We start from the raw sequence: 23,604 nt of genomic DNA on the forward strand, positions 1-23,604 counted from the left end.
ATTTCCTCACTGTGACATAAATTTTAGTTTAAAAAACTGTCCAAGAACTAATTTTAAAATGCGATTATATATTCAAATAAATTTGATACTTCTCTTTAAGAGAAAAAAATATGTGTGTGGTCCCATTAATGTATTTAAATATAGTTTGTACATATACAAATCTTATTTACATATATAAACAATATTTTTTATGAAATATTCAAAATGCAATATTGAATTAGTATACTCTATACCTGTAAAATGTCAGCAGGGTCTTCTTTTGCAGATGCAACTAACAAAGTATGTCCAGTGACAATTCCTTCTGCCAGGAAATACTTGAAGAGCAAAGGAGAATAAATATTATATTTATCCTCTTCTGTAAGAAAGAAAAAAAATTATAGTCAGAATCCTACCATATACTAGGATATTTATGGTAGGATATTTTTATATTCTTTTCTCCTTAAAACAAGTCTATGAGGTGGGGCAATAACTATGTCTTCCTAAGGTACAGTTAGATAGGCTAAAATACTTATCTAGATAGTCAATGGGAAGTAGGTACTTTTAATAGAGTCTTTCTGATTCCAAAATCATTCACCATCTACTACACCACCTCTGATATCCATAAAATTTAGAAGGTTATGTATGATTATATTAAAAAATGAGAGATTTGGTTTTTTCTTTACTAAGATTTTCTCAGGTACTGCACCTCTAAAATGGCTATATTCCCTACCAACCAGTTGTAAACGCACACCTCATTACTTTCATGTCACAAGAATTAAACACTTAGTGTTAGATTTGTGGTTAACAGAGGTGGAGAGTAGGGGTAGGGGGAATTGGATGAAGGCAGTCAAAAGTTTCAAACATCTACTTATAAGATAAATAAGTACTGGGGATGTAATTTACAACATGATAAATAAAATCAACACTGCTGTATGTTATATATGAAAATTGCTAAGAGCATAAATCCTATGAGTTCTCATCACAAGGAAAAAAATTTTTTTCTATGACTTTAATTTTGTATCTACATGAGATCATGAATGTCCATTAAACTTATTGTGCTAATCTTTTCATGACGTATTAAGTCTAATGATTGTGCTGTACACCTTAAACTTAAACAGTGCTGTATGTCAATTATATCTCAATAAAACTGAAAGAAAAACTAGCCCATTTAAGGATGAAATTATACCAATCTTACAAGTAATCTTTCAGAAAAAAGGAAAAACTGGAAAGAAATACTTCAGAACTCATTTTATAATGCCATAATTACTTTGATACCAAAACTAGGCCAAGACATCACAGGAAAAGAAAGCTACAAACTAATATGCCTCATGAACATGTATGAAAATAATTTCTAAAATATCCAACCAAAATTCATTAGTATATAAGAAAGAATAATATGATATACTATGATTAAGTGGGGTTTATCACAGATATGCCAAGTTGGTTTTTTATTTTAAAAATCACTGTACCGGAGGACGAAGGGAAGATGGTGGAAGAGTAAGACGCGGAGATCACCTTCCTCCCCACAGATACACCAGAAATACATCTACACGTGGAACAACTCCTACAGAACACCTACTGAATGCTGGCAGAAGACCTCAGACCTCCAAAAAGGCAAGAAACTCCCCCACGTACCTGGGTAGGGCAAAAGAAAAAAGAATAAACAGATACAAAAGGATAGAGATGAGACCTGCACCAGTGGGAGGGAGCTGTGAAGGAGGAAAGGTTTCCACACACTAGGAGTCCCTTCGCGGACGGAGACTTCGGCTGATGGAGGGGGAAAGCTTCGAAGTCTCGGAGGAAAGCTCAGCAACAGGAGTGCGGAGGGCAAAGCGGAGAGATTTCCACACAGAGGATCAGTGCAACCCGCACTCACCAGCCCGAGAGGCTTGTCTGCTCACCCGCCAGGGCGGGTGGGGCTGCGAGCTGAGGCTTGGGCTTCTGTCACAGCGCAGGGAGAGGACTGGGCTTGGCGGCGTGAACACAGCCTTTAGGGGGTTAGTGCACCATGGCTAGCCAGGAGGGAGTCCTGCAAAAAGTCTGGACCTGCCGAAGAGCCAGGAGACTTTTTCTTCCCTCTTTGTTTCCTGGTGCGCGCGGAGAGGGGATTAAGAGCGCTGCTTAAAGGAGCTCCAGAGACGGGTGCGAGCCACGGCTAAAAGCGCGGACCACAGAGATGGGCATGAGACGCTAAGGCTGCTGCTGCCGCCACCAAGAAGCCTGTGTGCGAGCACAGGTCACTCTCCACACCTCCCTTCCGGGGAGCCTGTGCAGCCCGCCACTGCCAGGGTCCCGGGATCCAGGGACAACTTCCCTGGGAAAACGCACATGCTCGCCCCACACTCCGTGCCCCTCTCTCCCCCCACCACTGGCCTGAGTGAGCCAGAGTCCCCGAAGCAGCTGCTCCTTTAACCCCATCCTGTCGGAGCGAAGAACAGACGCCCTTCGTCGACCTACACGCAGAGGTGGGGCCAAATCCATATCTGAGCCCCTGGGAGCTGTGAGAACGAAGAAGAGAAAGGGAAATCTCTCCCAGCAGCCTCAGAAGCAGCAGATTAAAGATCCACAATCAACTTGATGTATCCTGCATCTGTGGAATACATGAATAAAAAACGAATCATCCCAAATTGAGGAGGTGGACTCTGAGAGCAAGATTTATGATTTTTCCCCCTCCTCCTCTTTTTGTGAGTGTGTATGTGTATGCTTTTGTGTGAGATTTTGTCTGTATAGCTTTGCTTCCACCATTTGTCCTAGGGTTCTACCTGTCTGTTGTTTTCTTTTTAATTTTTTTCTTAATATTTTAATAACTTTATTTTATTTTACTTTATCTTCTTTCTTTCATTCTTTCTTTCCTTCCTTCCTTCCCTCCTTTAGACAATGAATCACCCTAAATTGAGGAGGTGGACTTTGAGAGCAAGATTTATGATTTTTTCCCCTTTTCCTATTTTTGTGAGTGTGTATGCTTCTGTGTGTGATTTAGTCTGTGTAGCTTTGCTTCCACCATTTGTCCTAGGGTTCTATCCGTGCATTTTGTGTTTTTAATTTTTTTCTTAATAATTATTTTTTATTTTAATAACTTTATTATATTTTATCTTACTTTATTTTATTTAACTTTATCTTCTTTCATTCTTTTTTTCCTTCCTTCCCTCCTTCCTTCCTCCCTCCCTCCCTTTCTTTCTTTTTCTTTCTTCCTTCCTACTTCTACTAATTCTTTCTTTCTACTTTTTCTCCCTTTTATTCTAAGCCGTGTGGATGAAAGGCTCTTGGTGCTGCAGCCAGAGGAGTCAGTCCTGTGCCTCTGAGGTGGGAGACCAACTTCAGGACACTGGTCCACAAGAAACCTCCCAGATCCACATAATATCAAACGGCAAAAAACTCCCAGAGATCTCCATCTCAACACCAGCACCCAGCTTCACTCAACGACCAGCAAGCTACAGTGCTCAACACCCTATGCCAAACAACAAGCATGACAGAAACACAACCCCACCCATTAGCAGAGAGGCTGCCTAAAATCATAATAAGTCCACAGACACCCCAAAACACACCACGAGACGTGGACCTGCCCACCAGAAAGACAAGATCCAGCCTCATCCACCAGAACACAGGCACTAGTCCCCTCCATCAGGAAGCCTACACAACCCACTGAACCAACTTTAGCCACTGGGGACAGACAACAAAAACAACGGGAACGGGCTTCCCTGGTGGCGCAGTGGTTGAGAGTCTGCCTGCCGATGCAGGGGACACAGGTTTGTGCCCCAGTCCAGGAAGATCCCACATGCCGCGGAGCGGCTGGGCGCATGAGCCATGGCCGAGGAGCCTGTGCGTCCGGAGCCTGTGCTCCGCAACGGGAGAGGCCACAACAGTGAGAGGCCCGTGTACCGCAAAAAAAAAAAAAAAAAAAAAAAACAACGGGAACTACGAACCTGCGGCCTGCAAAAAGGAGACCGCAAACACACTAAGATAAGCAAAATGCGAAGACAGAAAAACAGAGCAGATGAAGGAGCAAGACAGACCTAACAAATGAAGCGGAAATAGGCAGTCTACCTGAAAAAGAATTCAGAATAATGATAATAAAGATGATCCAAAATCTTGCAAATAGAATAGACAAAATGCAAGAAACATTTAACAAGGACCTAGAAAAACTAAAGATGAAACAAGCAACGATGAACAACACAATAAATGAAATTAAAAATACTCTAGATGGGATCAATAGCAGAATAACTGAGGCAGAAGAACGGATAAGTGACCTGGAAGATAAAATAGTGGAAATAACTACTGCAGAGCAGAATAAAGAAAAAAGAATGAAAAGAACTGAGGACAGTCTCAGAGACCTCTGGGACAATATTAAACGCACCAACATTTGAATTAAAGGGGTTTCAGAAGAAGAAGAGAAAAAGAAAGGGACTGAGAAAATATTTGAAGAGATTAGAGTTGAAAATTTCCCTAATATGGGAAAGGAAATAGTTAATCAAGTCCAGGAAGCACAGAGAGTCCCATACAGGATAAATTCAAGGAGAAACACGCCAAGACATATATTAATCAAACTGTCAAAAATTAAATACAAAGAAAACATATTAAAAGCAGCAAGGGAAAACAACAAATAACACACAAGGGAATCCCCATAAGGTTAACAGCTGATCTTTCAGCAGAAACTCTGCAAGCCAGAAGGGACTGGCAGGACATATTTAAAGTGATGAAGTAGAAGAACCTGCAACCAAGATTACTCTACCCAGCAAGGATCTCATTCAGATTTGATGGCGAAATTAAAACCTTTACAGACAAGCAGAAGCTGAGAGAGTTCAGTACCACCAAACCAGCTTTATGACAAATGCTAAAGGAACTTATCTAGGCAAGAAACACAGGAGAAGGAAAAGACCTACAATAAAAAACCCAAAACAATTAAGAAAATGGGAATAGGAACATACATATCGATAATTACCTTAAATGTAAACAGACTAAATGCTCCCACCAAAAGACACAGATTGGCTGAATGGATACAAAAACAAGACCCATATATATGCTGTGTACAAGAGACCCACTTCAGACCTAGAGACACATACAGACTGAAAGTAAGGGGATGGAAAAAGACATTCCATGCAAATGGAAACCAAAAGAAAGCTGGAGTAGCAATTCTCATATCAGACAAAATAGACTTTAAAATACAGACTATAAGAAGAGACAAAGAAGGACACTACATAATGATCAAGGGATCGATCCAAGAAGAAGATATAAAAATTTTAAATATTTATGCACCCAACATAGGAGCACCTCAATACATAAGGCAAATGCTAACAGCCATAAAAGGGGAAATCGACAGTAACACATTCATAGTAGGGGACTTTAACACCCCACTTTCACCAATGGACAGATCATACAAAATGAAAATAAATAAGGAAACACAAGCTTTAAATGATACATTAAACAAGATGGACTTAATTGATATTTATAGGACATTCCATCCAAAAACAACAGAATACACATTTTTCTCAAGTGCTCATGAAACATTCTCCAGAATAGATCATATCTTGGGTCACAAATCAAGCCTTGGTAAATTTAAGAAAACTGAAATTGTATGAAGTATCTTTTCCAACCGTAACGGTATGAGACTAGATATCAATTACAGGAAAAAATCTGTAAAAAATACAAACACATGGAGCCTAAATAATACACTGCTTAATAACGAGGTGATCACTGAAGAGATCAAAGAGGAAATCAAAAAATACCTAGAAACAAATGACAATGGAGACACGAGGACCCAAAACCTATGGGATGCAACAAAAGCAGCTCTAAGAGGGAAGTTTATAGCAATACAATCCTACCTTAAGAAACAGGAAACGTCTCGAATAAACAAACTAACCTTGCATCTAAAGCAATTAGAGAAAGAAGAACAAAAAAACCCCAAAGTTAGCAGAAGGAAAGAAATCATAAAGATCAGAGCAGAAATAAATGAAAAGGAAATGAAGGAAACGATAGCAAAGATCAATAAAACTAAAAGCTGGTTCTTTGAGAAGATAAAGAAAATTGATAAACCATTAGCGAGACTCATCAAGAAAAAAAGGGAGAAGACTGAAATCAACAGAATTAGAAATGAAAAAGGAGAAGTAACAACTGACACTGCAGAAATACAAAGGATCATGAGAGGTTACTGCAAGCAACTATATGGCAATAACCTGGACAACCTGGAAGAAACGGACAAATTCTTAGAAATGCACAACCTGGCAAGACTGAATCAGGAAGAAATAGAAAATATGAACAGACAAAATCACAAGTAATGAAATTGAAACTGTGATTAAAAACCTTCCAACAAACAAAAGCCCAGGACCAGACTGCTTCACAGGCGAATTCGATCAAACATTTAGAGAAGAGTTAACACTTCTGCTTCTCAAACTCTTCCAATATATAGCAGAGGGAGGAACACTCCCAAACTCATTCTACGAGGCCACCAACACCTTGATACCAAAACCAGGCAAGGATGTCACAAAGAAAACTACAGGCCAATATCACTGATGAACATAGATGCAAAAATCCTCAACAAACTACAAGCAAACAGAATCCAACAGCACATTAAAAGGATCATACACCATGATCAAGTGGGGTTTATTCCAGGAATCCAAGGATTCTTCAATATATGCAAATCAATCAATGTGATACACCATATTAACAGATTGAAGGGGAAAAACCATATGGTCATCTCAATAGATGCAGAGAAAGCTTTCGACAAAATTCAACACCCATTTATGATAAAAACCCTGCAGAAAGTAGGCACAGAGGGAAGTTTCCTCAACATAATAAAGGCCATATATGACAAACCCACAGCCAACATCATTCTCAATGGTGAAAAACTGAAAGCATTTCCACTAAGATCAGGAACAAGACAAGGTTGCCCACTCTCACCACTCTTATTCAACACAGTTTTGGAAGTTTTAGCCACAGCAATCAGAGAAGAAAAGGAAATAAAAGGAATCCAAATCGGAAAAGAAGAAGTAAAACTGTCACCGTTTGCAGATGACATGATACTATACATAGAGAATCCTAAAGATGCTACCAGAAAACTACTAGAGCTAATCAATGAATTTGGGAAAGTAGCAGGATACAAAATTAATGCACAGAAATCTCTGGCATTCCTATACACTAATGATGAAAAATATGAAAGTGAAATCAAGAAAACACTCCATTTACCATTCCAACAAAAAGAATAAAATATCTAGGAATAAACCTACCCAAGGAGACAAAAGACCAGTATGCAGAAAATTATAAGACACTGATGAAAGAAATTAAGGATGATACAAATAGATGGAGAGATATACCATGTTCTTGGATTGGAAGAATCAACATTGTGAAAATGATTCTACTACCCAAAGCAATCTACAGATTCAATGCAATCCCTATCAAACTACCACTGGCATTTTTCACAGAACTAGAACAAAAAAATTCACAATTTGTATGGAAACACAAAAGACCCCAAATAACCAAAACAATCTTGAGAATGAAAAACGGAGCTGGAGGAATCAGGCTCCCTGACTTCAGACTATACTACAAAGCTACAGTAATCAAGACAGTATGGTACTGGCACAAAAACAGAAATATAGATCAATGGAACACTACAGAAAGCCCAGAGATAAACCCACACATATACAGTCACGTTATCGTTGATAAAGGAGGCAGGAATGTACAGTGGGGAAAGGACAGCCTCTTTAATAAGTGCTGCTGGGAAAACTGGACAGGTACATGTAAAAGTATGAGATTAGATCACTCCCTGACACCATACACAAAAATAAGCTCAAGGTGGATTAAAGACCTAAATGTAAGGCCAGAAACTATCAAACTCTTAGAGGAAAACATAGGCAGAACACTCTATGACATAAATCACAGCAAGATCCTTTTTGACCCACCTCCTAGAGAAATGGAAATAAAAACAAAAATAAACAAATGGGACCTAATGCAACTTAAAAGCTTTTGCACTGCAAAGGAAACCATAAACAAGACCAAAAGACAACCCTCAGAATGGGAGAAAATATTTGCAAATGAAGCAACTGACAAAGGATTAATCTCCAAAATTTATAAGCAGCTCATGCAGCTGAATAACAAAAAAACAAACAACGCAATCCAAAAATGGGCAGAAGACCTAAACAGACATTTCTCCAAAGAAGATATACAGACTGCCAACAAACACATGAAAGAATGCTCAACATCATTAATCATTAGAGAAATGCAAATCAAAACTACAGTGAGATATCATCTCACACCAGTCAGAATGGCCATCATCAAAAAATCTACAAACAATAAATGCTGGAGAGGGTGTGTAGAAAAGGGAACACTCTTGCACTGCTGATGGGAATGTGATTTGGTACAGCCACTATGGAGCACAGTGTGGAGGTTCCTTAAAAAACTAAAAATAGAACTACCATATGACCCAGCAATCCCACTACTGCGCATATACCCCGAGAAAACCATAATTCAAAAAGAGTCATGTACCAAAACGTTCATTGCAGCACTATTTACAATAGCCAGGAGACGGAAGCGACCTAAGTGTCCATCATCGGATGAATGGATAAAGAAGATGTGGCACATATATACAATGGAATATTACTCAGCCATAAAAAGAAACGAAATTGAGCTATTTGTAATGAGGTGGATAGACCTAGAGTCTGTCATACAGAGTGAAGTAAGTCAGAAAGAGAAAGACAAATACCGTATGCTAACACATATATATGGAATTTAAGAAAAAAAAAATGTCATGAAGAACCTAGGGGCAAGACAGGAATAAAGACACAGACCTACTGGAGAATGAACCTGAGGATATGGGGAGGGGGAAGGGTAAGCTGCGACAAAGCGAGAGAGAGGCATGGACATATATACACTACCAAACGTAAGGTAGATAGCTAGCGGGAAGCAGCCGCATAGCACAGGGAGATTAGCTCGCTGTTTGTGACCGCCTGGAGGGGTGGGATAGGGAGGTTGGGAGGGAGGGAGACGCAAGAGGGAAGAGATATGGGAACATATGTATATGTATAACTGATTCACTTTGTTATAAAGCAGAAACTAACATACCATTGTAAAGCAATTAGATTCTAATAAAGATGTAAACAAAAAAAAACCCACCGAAATAAAAAATAAATAAATAAATAAAAATCACTGTACCATAATGACATATTAAAAAAGTAAAATCATATGATCATTTCAATAGACACAAAAAAAATTTGACAAAATTCAACAATAATTCATAATACAAACTCCTGGCAAATTAGGAATAAAATGAAACCTCTGCAACCTGATAAATGGTATCTATAATAAACTTACAGGTAACAGAATGGTAAGGTGGAATGCTTTCTTCCTGATATTAGGAACAAAGAAAGTGTATCCACTCTCACCACTTGTAATCAATATTGCTCAGGTCTGAAGCATATGATAAACCATGAAAAATAAATGAAAGGCATACAGATTGGAAAAGATAACGTAAAACAGTCTTTATTTGCAAACATTGTCACATATGTAGGAAATCTTAAGCAATCTACCAAAAAGCTAGTAGGACTAACAAGCCAAGTCTATCAGGGTTGTAGCATGTAAAGTCAATATATAAAAATCACTGTTCCTCTACAAACTAGTAACAAACATTAGAAACTAAAATTTTATAAATTCCATTTTAATTGATTCCAAAACCATGAAATATTTTGAATAAATTTAACAAAATATGTGCATGAACTAGCTCCGAATTGAAAAGTATAAAACATTCTGAGAGTAAGTATAAAAAAACCTAAATAAATGGAGTGATATATCATGGTCATGGGATGGAAGACTCAAATCTTTCCAAATTAATCTATACATTTAATGTAATGTCAATGTAAGCCCCAGTAAGCTTTTTGGAGAAACTGACAAGCTAATTCTAAATTTACATAGAAATTCAAAGGTCCTAGGTAACCAAATGAATTTGAAAAAGATCACAGTTGGAAGACATACCATCTGATTTTAAGACTTATTATAAAGCTGTAACAATCCATGCAATATAGATTTGACCAAAGGCTATAAATATAAATGAATGTAAAAGAATAAAGAGACCAGAAATAAACCCACATAACTGATTCTTGACAAAGGTGAGAAATAATTCTTTTTCAACAAATGGTCTTGGAATAACTGGATACTCATATGCAAAACCCAACAAAAACCTCAATCTTACCTCATACTACACTCAATCAAAAAAGAAAAAAAATTTGCAGGTGGGGGGAAGAGGGATAAATTAGGAGTTTGGGATTAACAGATACATACTACTATATATAAAATAGATACACAACAAGGACCTACTGTATAGCACAGGAAACTATATTCAATAGCTTGTAATAACCTATAATGGAAAAGAATCTAAAAAAGTATGTATACATATATATATATCTGGATCACTTTGCTGTACAACTGAAACTAACACGACATTGAAAATCAGCTATACTTCAATTGGGAAAAAAAAAGCAAAAAGAAACAAGCAAACAAGAAAATTTCAATCTTATCTCATACTACTACTCAAATATTATGCTGAAATGAATCACAAAACTAAAAATAGAAGGTAAAACAATAAACCTACTAGGAAAAAACAGGGAAAATTTTTGCAACCTTGGAGTAGACAAATATTTCTTAAATAAGACAGGAAAGCATGTGCCACAATAGAAAATAATGGATAACTTGAAGTGCATAAATATTTTAAGTATTTTCTTTTGAAAAGACACCAATAAGAAGATGAAAAGGCAAGCTACAGAGAGAAAATACTTGCAATACACATATCTTGGACAGTTTTTTTTGTAACAGACAAAAACCTGGAAGTAACTTAAATGTCCATCAACCAGTGAATGGAAAAACAAATGGTACATTCACAAATGAAATAATACTCAATAACAAAATAACCGGACTACTGATATATAGGCAACAACATAGATGAATCTCAAAATCACTAAGCTAAGTGAAAAAAGTCAGACACAAAAAGTGTGTATGGTAAGATTGCCTTCACGTGGTATTCTAAAGAAAGCAGAACTAAACTCTAGTGATAGAAAGATGTTAGGTGCTTGGGGGCCAGGAAACATTTTGGGCATGAGGATGTTTGGGGGGGATGATGGAAATGTTTTATATCTTGATTGTTGTGGTGATTACATGAGTATATACATTTGTAAAAACTCACTAAAATATATACTTAAAATGGGTCTATTTTATTGTATGTAAATTATAATTCAGTAAAGGTGGTTTATGAAAACAATTTCCTATGGCGTAACTAAAATACCATGTGGTAGCTTGTATGTAAACCTTTTCAGCACAGAATATTAGAGCAAATCCATGATCAAAAGTATAGTAGATTTACATGAAGATTAATTTTATATATTAAAGAACATAGCCAGTTCTTTAATACTACCTACCACAAAGTTAAAATCTGTAAGTCTAAAAGACACAAAATGGGCTTGATTAGGATTTACGAGCATTTTATGAAAGTTTTTGTGCACAAAGGAAAAGAAAAATGCTTTCAACACCTCTGCATGGTTTACAGTCAACAGGTGGAAAAGCCAGCAGAGACAAGTGGATGAGATGACCAGCACTGCCTACGGATCATTACAGCTATGACAATGGAAAAAATACTCATTTTATATAAATAAGAATTTGTCTCTGTTAAACTTTAGAAAGTCATGTTTAAAAAAAGAATTGGGGCTTCCCTGGTGGCGCAGTGGTTGAGAGTCCCCCTGCCGATGCAGGGGACACTGTCCCGGTCCGGGAAGATCCCATACGCTGCGGAGCGGCTTTGCCCGTGAGCCATGGCCGCTGAGCCTGCGCGTCTGGAGCCCGTGCTCCGCAACGGGAGAGGCCACAACAAGTGAGAGGCCCGTGTACCGCAAAAAAAAAAAAAAAAAAAAAGAATTGATTTTATCTTAAATAATTACTATTAGATCAGTTTACAAAAGCAACCATATAAACCAAGGTCATTATAAATCAACGATGTAAGAAACAAATCTGATAGTAAAAATTTTAACTTCTGAGGTTGATATTTTTACAACATGGAAAATTTTAATTTTTAGAAATTCACCCGCCATCCATTACGCTCATAGAATTATTGCTAAAATTTGTTGTATTTCCTTTTAGCACTTTTTCTGTAGATATTTTCTCTTATGGTTATAATTATTATTATTATTTTCCATGTGAGTACCTCATCCATTTTTTTCTGTTTTTATATATATATATTTTTTTCAATTAATTTTTATTGGAGTATAGTTGCTTTACAATGTTGTGTTAGTTTCTACTGTACAGCAAAGTGAATCAGCTATACATATATCTCCTCTATTTTGGATTTCCTTCCAATTTAGTATTTTATTGAAGTATAGCTGATTTACAATGTTGTATTAATTTCTGCTGTACAGCAAAGTGATTCAGTTATACATATATACATTCTTTTTAAAATTCTTTTCCATTACGGTTTATCACAGGATATTGAATATAGTTCCCTGTGCTATACAGTAGGATGGTTACAATTATTACTGAATTTTGTATCCAACTTTTTTCTCTTGATCTCATGAGTCACAGTCTTGTAACTATGATGTTTAAGAGTGCATAATACTCCAGTAAATTTGTGTACCATAATTTACAATACTTTCCCCCACTATGGACTTTTCATGCCACTTCAGACTTTTGTTACTATTAAATACAGAAGCACGAAAGTGCCTCAACTCCCACGTGTCCAAGGCCGAACTCAGAAACTCATTATTTTTTTCCATCAAATGTGGTCCTCCTTCTGTTTTTAGAAAATTAGGACTTATTCTTAATACCTCTTCTCTCTCTCTCTCTCTCTCTCTCACCGATACACCCTTCTCCCCATGCCTAAAATCCTGTTAAATTTATTTTCAAAGTATTTTTGGAATTGTTCACTTCGCTCCACGACAACGTCTCTCCCCTAGCTTTGCTACCAACAACTCTTTCCTAGATGATTGCAATTTCCTCTTACTTCTTTGCATCCACTCAAATCCTCCTTCAATTTAGCAGTGAGCTTTTCAAAATACAAACCTGATCATGTCACTTCCCTACTTAAAACCTTTCAGTGTTTTCTCATTGCTCCTTGCAGAAAGAACTAAATCCTTTAGCATGGTCTACAGGCTCTGCATGGTTGTGGCCAAAGAGGAGGGTTTAATGTGCAAAAATAAAAATACTTGTTGTAATAATGTACATGATTATTGTTTTCCCTTTAAAATGTACAAGATTGTCATTTAACAACTTTTCAGTAAAGAAAAAAGTAAACCTAAACTATTTAACTAGAAAAATAAAAATAATTATTTGTAAAATTGAGGACACGTATTATAATACTCAGTAGGGAATAAAATATACAGATAAGTACTGCATAAACTATGGATATTCACTTGCAGATAACAAAAAATATTGAGTGATTTCTCATTAATGAAGAGGTAAAACAACTAAACTAAATGGCAAAGTTCCCCTTTTCTTACCTACTTCTTTTTTAAATAAATTTATTTATTTATTATTTTGGCTGTGTTGGGTCTTCGTTGCTGCACAGGAGCTTCTTAAATGAGTAAGGGTTTTGACTTTTTTTTTTTTTTTTACATCTTTATTGGAGTATAATTGCTTTACAATGGTCTATTAGTTTCTGCTTTATAACAAAGTGAATCAGTTATACATATACATATGTTCCCATATCTCCTCCCTCTTGCGTCTCCCTCCTTCCCACCCTCCCTATCCCACCCCTCTAGGTGGTCACAAAGCACCCAGCTGATCTCCCTGTGCTATGCTGCTGCTTCCCACTAGCTACCTATTTTACGTTTGGTAGTGTATATATATCCATGCAACTCTCTCGCTTTGTCACAGCTTACCCTTCCCCCTCCCCATATCCTCAAGTCCATTCTCTAGTAGGTCACAATCCCTACTGATCTTATCTACACTCATATCTTAAATTACTATCTCTAGTAGCCATACTGCATCTTAACTCAGGACCTTTGCATAGATTACTTCACCTCTTTGGCTAGCTAATTCCCTCAAATCCTCCCAGACCCAGATTAGGTAACCCCATCTTCGGAGAAGCTTTCCTCAAGCCTGGGTGAGATGATTAGAGTGCCCTGGAGCATCCTGTTAACTCCTATACTAGCATTTCATACACATTATCAAAATTTCCCCACTAAACAAAAATTTCCTCATGGCAGAGAACGCATCTTACTGTTATATCGCTAGTACTGGGCACACAGTACACAGTAAATACTTGTAGAATAAATTAAGGGAGAAACAACAAACAAAAATCTATCTTGTCTTGTAAATCAGTCAGATCTACTGTAGTTTGCCTGAAAACACGTCCCATCATAGACACACACACACACACACACACACACACACACACACACATGCACACGCTATAATACTTATCAACCCTACTTTTTCAAAGATTCCTATGGGGCAGCAAAAACTCATGGGAAGAAGATCACCTATTGAGGGATTAGCAAAAAAAGTAAAAAATAATTCAGCTCTTCAAGCTGAAAATCACCAATTCTGTGAAAAAATTTTGAGTTGTACAATAAGCATTTAATTAATCTATTTAATGAATCCTCATAACACTGGGCATGCAAAAATGATAATCATGTGACAGAACTGCCAAAAAGCAAATGTAGTTTTGGCCTGAATTAATAGTCTAATTCCTAGGTTGAGAGAGATGATTGTCCTATTCTATTCTATGGTACTCGACCAGACTGACAACAATATATTTCATTTGGGGATTTACACAAACTAAAGCGTCTTCTGAATGGAGTGACCAGGATGGTGAAGGGACTTGAAAGCATGAGAAATGAATATTTTCCTTGAAGAAAAAGAGACCCAAGGGATGCAAGATAGCTGGCTTCAAATATTTGATGGGCTGTCATATGGAAATGGAATTACACTTGTTCATTAATGCCCCCAAGGGGTAGAATGAAGCCTAATGGATAGAAACAACAGGAACATCAATTTTTCTTTAATATCCAAGTCCAAACGAGCTGCCCCTATGATTCCACTGAGACTGGTCTCAAAGTCACCAATGACTTTCTAATTGTCTAATTTCTGGGACACTTTTAAATCTTTACCTTTTTTGTCTATTGTAGCTATTGCTATGGACAATTTTCTCTTTGGGACTACCCTCTCCCTCTCCCATTTTTAAGATACTCCTTGTTACCATTTTTACTGTTTCTTTAGCCATTCTTTATATATGGTAAGCAGTTTATATAGAACTCTCAACTCTTTGGTATACAAATATGAAACAATTTTACTTGTTTATTTTCTAGTCACTGCTTTCAAATATGCTATGTCAAAACTTCCTTTTCTCATCTCTTAAAGACATCCAGAGTGGATTCCATGATCTTCTCACCAGTTTCAGTTATTAAAATTTGAAATAGTTAAGTTTAAAACTTTATTGTTCAATGCAAAGCTTTCTCTCTCCTTCAGTGCAAACTAAGGCTTGTACCTTGAAGGTCTCAGTGGTGCAGAGGGGTTCTACAAGAAAGGAAAGTTCTAAAATACTTCTTACTCCAAGTCCTCATTCTATTATTACTGGGAGAGCAGGAAAAAAGAAAAGTGGCAGAGATCAACTTACACAATTGTCTGTCTGCTTTAGGTAGAGAGATGGCCCTATCCTCACTCTGATCTGGTCTATTCAAGCCAGCTGCTTATAGCCTACGAAGTTATAGTGATTTCCATGTAGGTGGTAAGCATGGTTTTGGGGGTGATGCTCTGCTTCATTCTGGCCCCATCTGTCACTGAAAAACCCTTCAAAGAGGCAGAATCTCATGTTTGGCGGGGCTGGCCAGTACAGTCAAGATTACATTAAAAACAGCAAATAAGTGATTTATTGACCATTAACTATATGCTAAACATGGTGCAACACACATCTCATGCATTAGCTCACTTAATCCTTATAATAACCTTACAAATGTTATTAATCTCTGTCTTATAGGTAAGGAAACTACAGAGAATGTAAGCAGCTTGCCTATGGTGATACAGCTAGTAAATAGCAGAGCCGTTATTTGAATCTAGGAAGTCTGATTCCAGAAGCTATGGTCTTAACCTCTTCCCTGGGCTTATTTTCCATTATCTATACCTTAAACAAGGATGTGCCTAGGCTTTAGATTTTGACCTGTTTTTCTTTTTACTCTAGTTGTACTGAGTCCTTTTTGGAGTCTAAGGCTACTCTAAGAAGCTGATATAAGTTTTATATGCTGGTCTAAAAATATACACAGTCCTACACAAATGTGCATGTAATTTGAGGGAATTAAGAGACCCCCCCCTAAAATTCCATCTCTGTATCCACAAGGGTCTATAAACTTGGGCATTCTAATACATGCCTATGACTTCAACTAAAACATACATTGAATAAAACATTAGTTAAATAACATTGAGGAATCCCAAATATTTTTCTCTAGCCTAAATTTAATACCCATATATCCAACTGTCTACTAGGTAGAACTACTGGGAGCAGAAAATTCATTGTGTTTAAACTGAATTCATTACTCTACCTCAATATCTGCTCATTCTCCTCCTTTCCTGACTTCACCTAATGGTACTAACTCCAAACTTTCTCCGGCCAAAAATCGTGGGATCATACTACCTCCTGTCTCTCCCTCATTTCCTACACATTATATGGCACAGAAGTAGAAATCACCACTCTTGTGAGGGTTCTGCTAAAAGAGGGAAAATATAGAGAAATGATATTTCAAATCACAGCAGTCTAAGCAAAGCTAGTTAAACATTTAGAATCTAATATACATAACGAAATGTAGAAATAGAAAAGTTAGTTTGTGTTGTTATCCTATCAAAATTTGATAGTAAATTTATGATTAAAGTCTTAAAAGCACAGTAACAAACATCACCTCATGTTTAGATTAGGGCAATGAGTATTTTTATCACTTCAAGTTTTTTACATTATTCCTGCAGTGCCTCCTTCATAGTATCTCTTCATTGTTCAAAACTCCATGATTACATATTCCTAACTATTATAAATTGTTTTTATCCAGGCTTTCATATCATTCATTTATTCATGCATTCATTCATTCACTGTATCCCTATATGGTTCCCATGATCACAGAGCTTACAGTCAGTCTACTGAATAAAGTATGTGATCAGGGGTTTTCAATAAAGTATAAGTGTCATGAGAAGGTAGATAAAGAATATTACAGAAGTATTTATATAAGAGGAATACTACTAATTGGGCATAAGGAGAAGGAAAGCAACAGTTAAGGATGACTTTCTGGAAGAGATATTTAAGTGGAGACCTAGAAGATGATTAGGGGTTAGGAAAAGAGAAGAAAAAAGATGCAGCAAGAAAGAACTTAAGAAAAGTCCTGTAGAGAGGTGAGAGAATGGTACTTTGATGGAATTAAAAACTTAGGGTGATAAACACAAAGCTTGAGGAAGGAGGTGAGAAGATGAGAAGAGATAAGGCTAAGGTGAATCAGCAGAAGCAAATCACTAAAGGTCTTAGAGCCCAAGTAAGGAGCTTGCACCTTATGTTAAGATCAATAGAGAGCACAAAAATGTCCTAAGCAAGGATCATGATCAGATTTTCATATCATAAAGTTCACTCAGCCTACAGTATGAAAAAGGACTGAAGCAAGGGAACATTGGAGACAACTTAAGAGGCTGTTATAATAATTTCAATGAGAGTTGTTGATTATGGTTTGAATTAGGGTTGTGGTAGCAATAATGGAGAGATGTAGATAGAGTTTTTCAATAGATATTTAAACGGTTGAAAACTTTCAGCATTTAATGATTAATGGGTGTGTAGAGCGTGAGAGACAAGTACATCACTCAGGTCTCCGGCACGTGTCACTTGGTAGGTTGAATAAGCCAGGGATGAGAGGAAGAGGGACAGATTTAGAGGAATGCGGTAGAATTTGGAGATAAGGGCAGACTGTGAGTTTAGCTCTAGACATACTGATTTTGAGGTGTGTGTAAGATATTCAAGAGAAAATGTTGAATACGAAGTTAAATATGATCTCCTCATTTCTCTGTGTACCCTACATATGTAGCAATGCCTAGAGATTACTGATTACTTTTATAAGATGAGGTTTTTCGTGGTCATTCTAGTTATGGCAGGGACTGAGACCTCCCAGGGAAGAGTATACAGCACTAGAAGAGGGAATATGATGTTAGTATTTTAAGTAGAGCCAAAGGAGTCTAAAAAAACATGAGCAGAGGGGTAGAAGGAAAACCAGAACAGAATATTATAACAGAATCCAAAGAAAGGGAGTACCTCAAGGAAAGAGTGATTAACTACATCAATTGCTGCTGAGATAAAGAAGGAAGAGGCCTGAGAAGGTAGCAGGATACAAGATCAACATACAGAAATCTGTTGCATTTCTTTACACTAACAATGAAATATCAGAAAAGGAAAGTAAAAAGCAATCCTTTTTAAAATTACATAAAAACAAACAAACAAACAAACAAAAACAAAACTTTGGAATAAACCTGACCAAGGAGGTGAAAGACCTATATGCTGAGAACTATAAAACATTGATAAAGGAAATTAAAGATGATTCAAAGAAATGGAAAGATAACCCATATTCTTGAATTGGAAGAATTAATATTGTTAAAATGGTCATATTACCCAAAGTAATCTACAGATTTAATGCGATCCCTATCAAATTACCCATGACATTTTACACAGAATGAGAACAAATAATCCTAAAATTTATATGGAGCCATAAAATACCCATAATTGCCAAAGGCTGAGGAAAAAGAACAAAGCTGGAGGCACAACCCTCCCAGACTTCAGACAATACTATAAAACTACAGTAATTAAAACAGCATGGTATTGGCACAAAAACAGACACATGATTCAATGGAATAGAATAGAAAGCTCAGAAATAAACCCACATACCTTCAGCCAATTAATCTTCAACAAAGGAGGCAAGACTATACAGTGGAGAAAAGACAGTCTCTTCAGCAAGCAGTGTTGGGAAAGCTGGATAGCCCGATGTAAACCAATGAAGTTAGAACACTTCCTCACATCATACACAAAAATAAATTCAAAATGGCTTAAAGACTTAAATATAAGACATGACACCATAAGACTCCTAGAACAGAACTTAGGCTATAAAACATAGGCAAAACATTCTCTGACATAAATTGTACCAGCATTTTCTTAGGCCAGTCTCCCAAGGCAACAGAAATAAAAGCAAAAATAAACAAATGGGACCTAATCAAACTTACAAGCTTTTGTACAGCAAAGGAAACCATAAACAAAATGAAAAGACAACCTGCAGAGTGGGAGAAAATATTTGCAAACAATGTGCCTGACAAGAGCTTAATTTCCAAAATATACAAACAGCTCATACAACAACAAAAAACCAAACAACCCAATCAAAAAATGGGCAGAAGACCTAAATAGACATTTCTCCAAAGACATACAGATGGCCAATAGGCACATGAAAAGATGCTCAACTTTGCTAATTATTACAGAAATGTGCATCAAAAATACAATGAGGTAATACCTCACACTGGTCAGAATGGCCATCATTAAAAAGCCTACAAGTAATAAATGGCGGAGAGGGTGTGGAGAAAAGGGGACTCTCCTACACTATTGGTGGGAATGTAAATTGGTACAGCCACTATGGAAAACAGTATGGAGGTTCCTTAAAAAACTAAAAATAGAGTTGCCATATGATCCAGCAATCCCACTCCTGGGCATATGTCCAGAGAAAACTCTCAATTCAAAAAGGTGCACCCCAATGTTCACAGCAGTACTATTTATAATAGCCAAGACATGGAAGCAACCTAAATGTCCATCAACACATGACTGGATAAAGAAGATGTAGTATAGATATACTGTTGAATACTATTCAGCTATAACAAACAATGAAATGATGCCATTTGCAGCAAGAGGGATGCACCTAGAGATTATCATACTAAGTGAAGTAAGTCAGAAAGAGAAAGATAAATATCATGATATAACGTATATGTGGAATCTAAAACATGATACAAATGAACTTATTTACAAAACAGAAACAGACTCACAGACATAGAAAACAAACTTATGGTTACCAAAGGGGAAAGAGGGGGCAGGGATAAATTAGGAGTTTGGGATTAGCAGATACAAACTACTATACATAAAATAGATAACAACCAGGTCCTACTGCATAGCACAGGGAACTATATTCAATATTCTGTAATAAACCTTAATGGAAAAAAAAATATAGATATGGACCACTGTGCTGTACACCAGAAACTAGCACAACATTGTAAATCAGCTATACTTCAATAAAAAAAAAAAAAAAGAAGGAATAGGACTGAGAAGTAACCTCTGGGTTTAGCAATGGGAAGGTCTCCAGTGTCTTGAGCTAAGGTGGTTTTAGTGAAGTGGTAGTATGTGAAATAGACTGAGCAATGACTGAAATATTACTAAAACATATAAGAAGTGTTACAGACCATTCAACAGGCTTGGCTATGAAACGGAAAAGAAAAAGCAATAATTGGAGAAGGTAGGGTTAAGGGAGTGGAATTTTTTTCCTTTGAAAAACAAGTACACATAGAAAAGAGCTTAATAAAGATAGTAATGATAAGAAGAGAAAAGAAAATTGCTATTGCCAGGTACTTGGAAAGGTAGAAGGAGAAAAGATCTAAAGTACAGGTGAGGGATTTGGTTCAAGATGGTGGAGTACAGGGATGTGCGCTCGCTCCCTCTTGTGAGAGCACTGGAATCACAACTAACTGCTGAACAGTCATTGACAGGAAGACACTGGAGCTCACCAAAAAAGATACTCCACATCCAAAGACAAAGGAGAAACCACAATGAGAAGGTAGGAGGGGCGCAATCACAATAAAATCAAATCCCATAACTGCTGGGTGGGTGACTCACAAACTGGAGAACACTTATACCACAGAAGTCCACCCCCGGGAGTGAAGGTTCTGAGCCCCACGTCAGGCTTCCCAACCTGGGGGTCTGGCAACGGGAGGAGGAATTCCTAGAGAATCAGACTTCGAAGGCTAACGGGATTTGATTGCAGGACTTCGACAGGACTGGGGGAAACAGAGACTCCACTCTTGGAGGGCACAGACAAAGTAGGATGTACATGAGGACCCAGGGGAAGGAGCAGTGACCCCAGGGGAGACTGAACCAGACCTACCTGCTAGTGTTGGAGGGTCTCCTGCAGAGGCGGGGGGTGGCTGTGGCTCACCGTGGGGACAAGGACACTGGCAGCAGAAGTTCTGGGAAGTACTCCTTGGTGTGAGCCCTCCCAGAGTCTGCCATTAGCCCCACCAAAGAGCCAGGTAGGCTCCAGTGTTGGGTCACCTCAGGCCAAACAACCAACAGGGAGGGAACCCAGACCACCCATCAGCAGACAAGTGGATTACAATTTTACTGAGCTCTGCCCACCAGAGCAACATCCAGCTCTACCCACTACCAGTCCCCCCCATCAGGAAGCTTGCACAAGCCTCTTAGATAGCCTCATCCACCAGAGGGCAGACAGCAGAAGCAAGAAGAACTACAGTTCTGTAGCCTGTGCAAGGAAATGAAGACAGCCTAAGAGACCTCTGGGACAACATTAAAGGCAAGAATATTCACATTATAGGGGTCCCAGAAGGAGAAGAGAGAGAGAAAGGACCCGAGAAAATATTTGAAGAGATTATAGTCAAAGTTTCCCTAACATGGGAAAGGAAATAGCCACCCAAGTCCAGGAAGCCACAGAGAATCCCAGGCAGGATAAACCCAAGGAGAAACATGCAGAGATGCAGCACAGTAATCAAAGTGACAAAAATTAAAGACAAAGAAAAATTATTGAAAGCAACAAGGGAAAAACAACAAATAACATACAAGGGAATCCCCATAAGGTCAACAGCTGATTTCTCAGCAGAAACTCTGCAAGCCAGAAGGGAGTGACATTACATACTTAAAGTGATGAAAGGGAAGAACCTACAACCAAGATTACTCTACCCAGCAAGGATCTCATTCAGATTCGACAGAGAAATCAAAACCTTTACAGCCAAGCAAAAGCTAAGAGAATTCAGCACCACCAAACCAGCTCTACAACAAATGCTAAAGGAATTTCTCTAAGTGCAAAACATAACAGAAGAAAAGGACCTACAAAAACAAACCCAAAACAATTAAGAAAATGGTCATAGGAACATACATATTGATAATTACCTTAAATGTGAATGGATTAAATGCTCCAACCAAAAGACACAGGCTCACTGAATGGATACAAAAACAAGACCCATATATATGCTGTCTACAAGAGACCCACTTCAGACCTAGGGACACATACAGACTGAAAGTGAGGGGATGGAAAAAGATATTCCATGCAAATGGAAATCAAAAGAAAGCTGGAGTAGCAATACTCATATCAGATAAAATAGACTTTAAAATAAAGAATGTTACAAAAGACAAGGAAGGATACTACATAATGATCAAGGGATCAACCCAAGAAGAAGATATAACAATTGTAAATATTTATGCATCCAACATAGGAGCACCTCAATGCATAAGGCAACTGCTAACAGCTCTAAAAGAGGAAATCAACAGTAATACAATAATAGTGGGGGACTTTAACACCTCACTTACACCAATGGACAGATCATCCAAACAGAATATTAATAAGGAAACACAAGCTTTAAATGACACAATACACCAGATAAATTTAATTGATATATGTAGGACATTCCATCCAAACACAGCAGATTACACTTTCAAGTGCACACGGATCATTCTCCAGGATAGATCACATCTTGAGTCACAAATGAAGCCTCAGTAAATTTAAGAAAATTGAAATCATATCAAGCATCTTTTCTAACCACAACGCTATGAGATTAGAAATCAATTACAGGGAAAAAAACATAAAAAACACAAACACATGGAGGCTAAAATATACGTTACTAAATAACCAAGAAATCACTGAAGAAATCAAAGAGGAAATCAAAAAATACCTAGAGACAAATGACAGTGAAAACACGACGATCCAAAACCTATGGGATCCAGCAATAGCAGTACCAGACTGTCAGAGGGAAGTTTATAGCTATACAAGCCTACCTCAAGAAACAAGAAAAATCTCAAATAATCTAACCTTACACCTAAAGGAACTAGAGAAAGAAGAACAAAACCCAAAGTTAGCAGAAGGAAAGAAATCATAAGGATCAGAGCAGAAATAAATGAAATAGGAACAAAGAAAACAATAGCAAAGATCAATAAAACTAAAAGCTCATTCTTTGAGAAGATAAACAAAATTGAGAAACCTTTAGCCAGACTCATCAAGAAAAAGAGGGATAGGACTCAAATTAATAAAATTAGAAATGAAAAAGGAAAAGTTACAATGGACACTGCAGAAATACAAAGCATCCTAAAAGACTACTACAAGCAACTCTATGCCAATAAAATGGACAACCTGGAAGAAATGGACAAATTCTTAGAAAGGTATAACCTTCCAAGACTGAAGCAGGAAGAAATAGAAAATATGAACAGACCAATCACAAGTAATGAAATTGAAACTGTGATTAAAAATCTTCCAACGAACAAAAGTCCAGGACCAGATGGCTTCACAGGTGAATTCTATCAAACATTTAGAGAAGAGCTAAGACCCATCTTTCTCAAACTCTTCCAAAAAATTGCAGAGGAAGCAACACTCCCAAACTCATTCTATAAGGCCACCA

The 23,604-nt window shown here is 37.3% G+C and overlaps 1 protein-coding gene across 1 annotated transcript in view; it reads right to left on the bottom strand.

The window, feature by feature from the left end:
- Nucleotides 1–23,604, bottom strand: part of ELP4 (elongator acetyltransferase complex subunit 4) — a 244,312-nt gene that overhangs the window by 206,095 nt on the left and 14,613 nt on the right. The window contains exon 3 of the mRNA XM_079930693.1: nt 234–355. Coding sequence (XP_079786819.1) covers nt 234–355 — 122 coding nt within the window. The remainder of the gene's footprint in view (nt 1–233; nt 356–23,604) is intronic.

This window comes from Stenella coeruleoalba (assembly GCF_951394435.1).
Source record: "Stenella coeruleoalba genome assembly, chromosome: 8".
NCBI classification, from domain to species: Eukaryota; Metazoa; Chordata; class Mammalia; order Artiodactyla; family Delphinidae; genus Stenella; species Stenella coeruleoalba.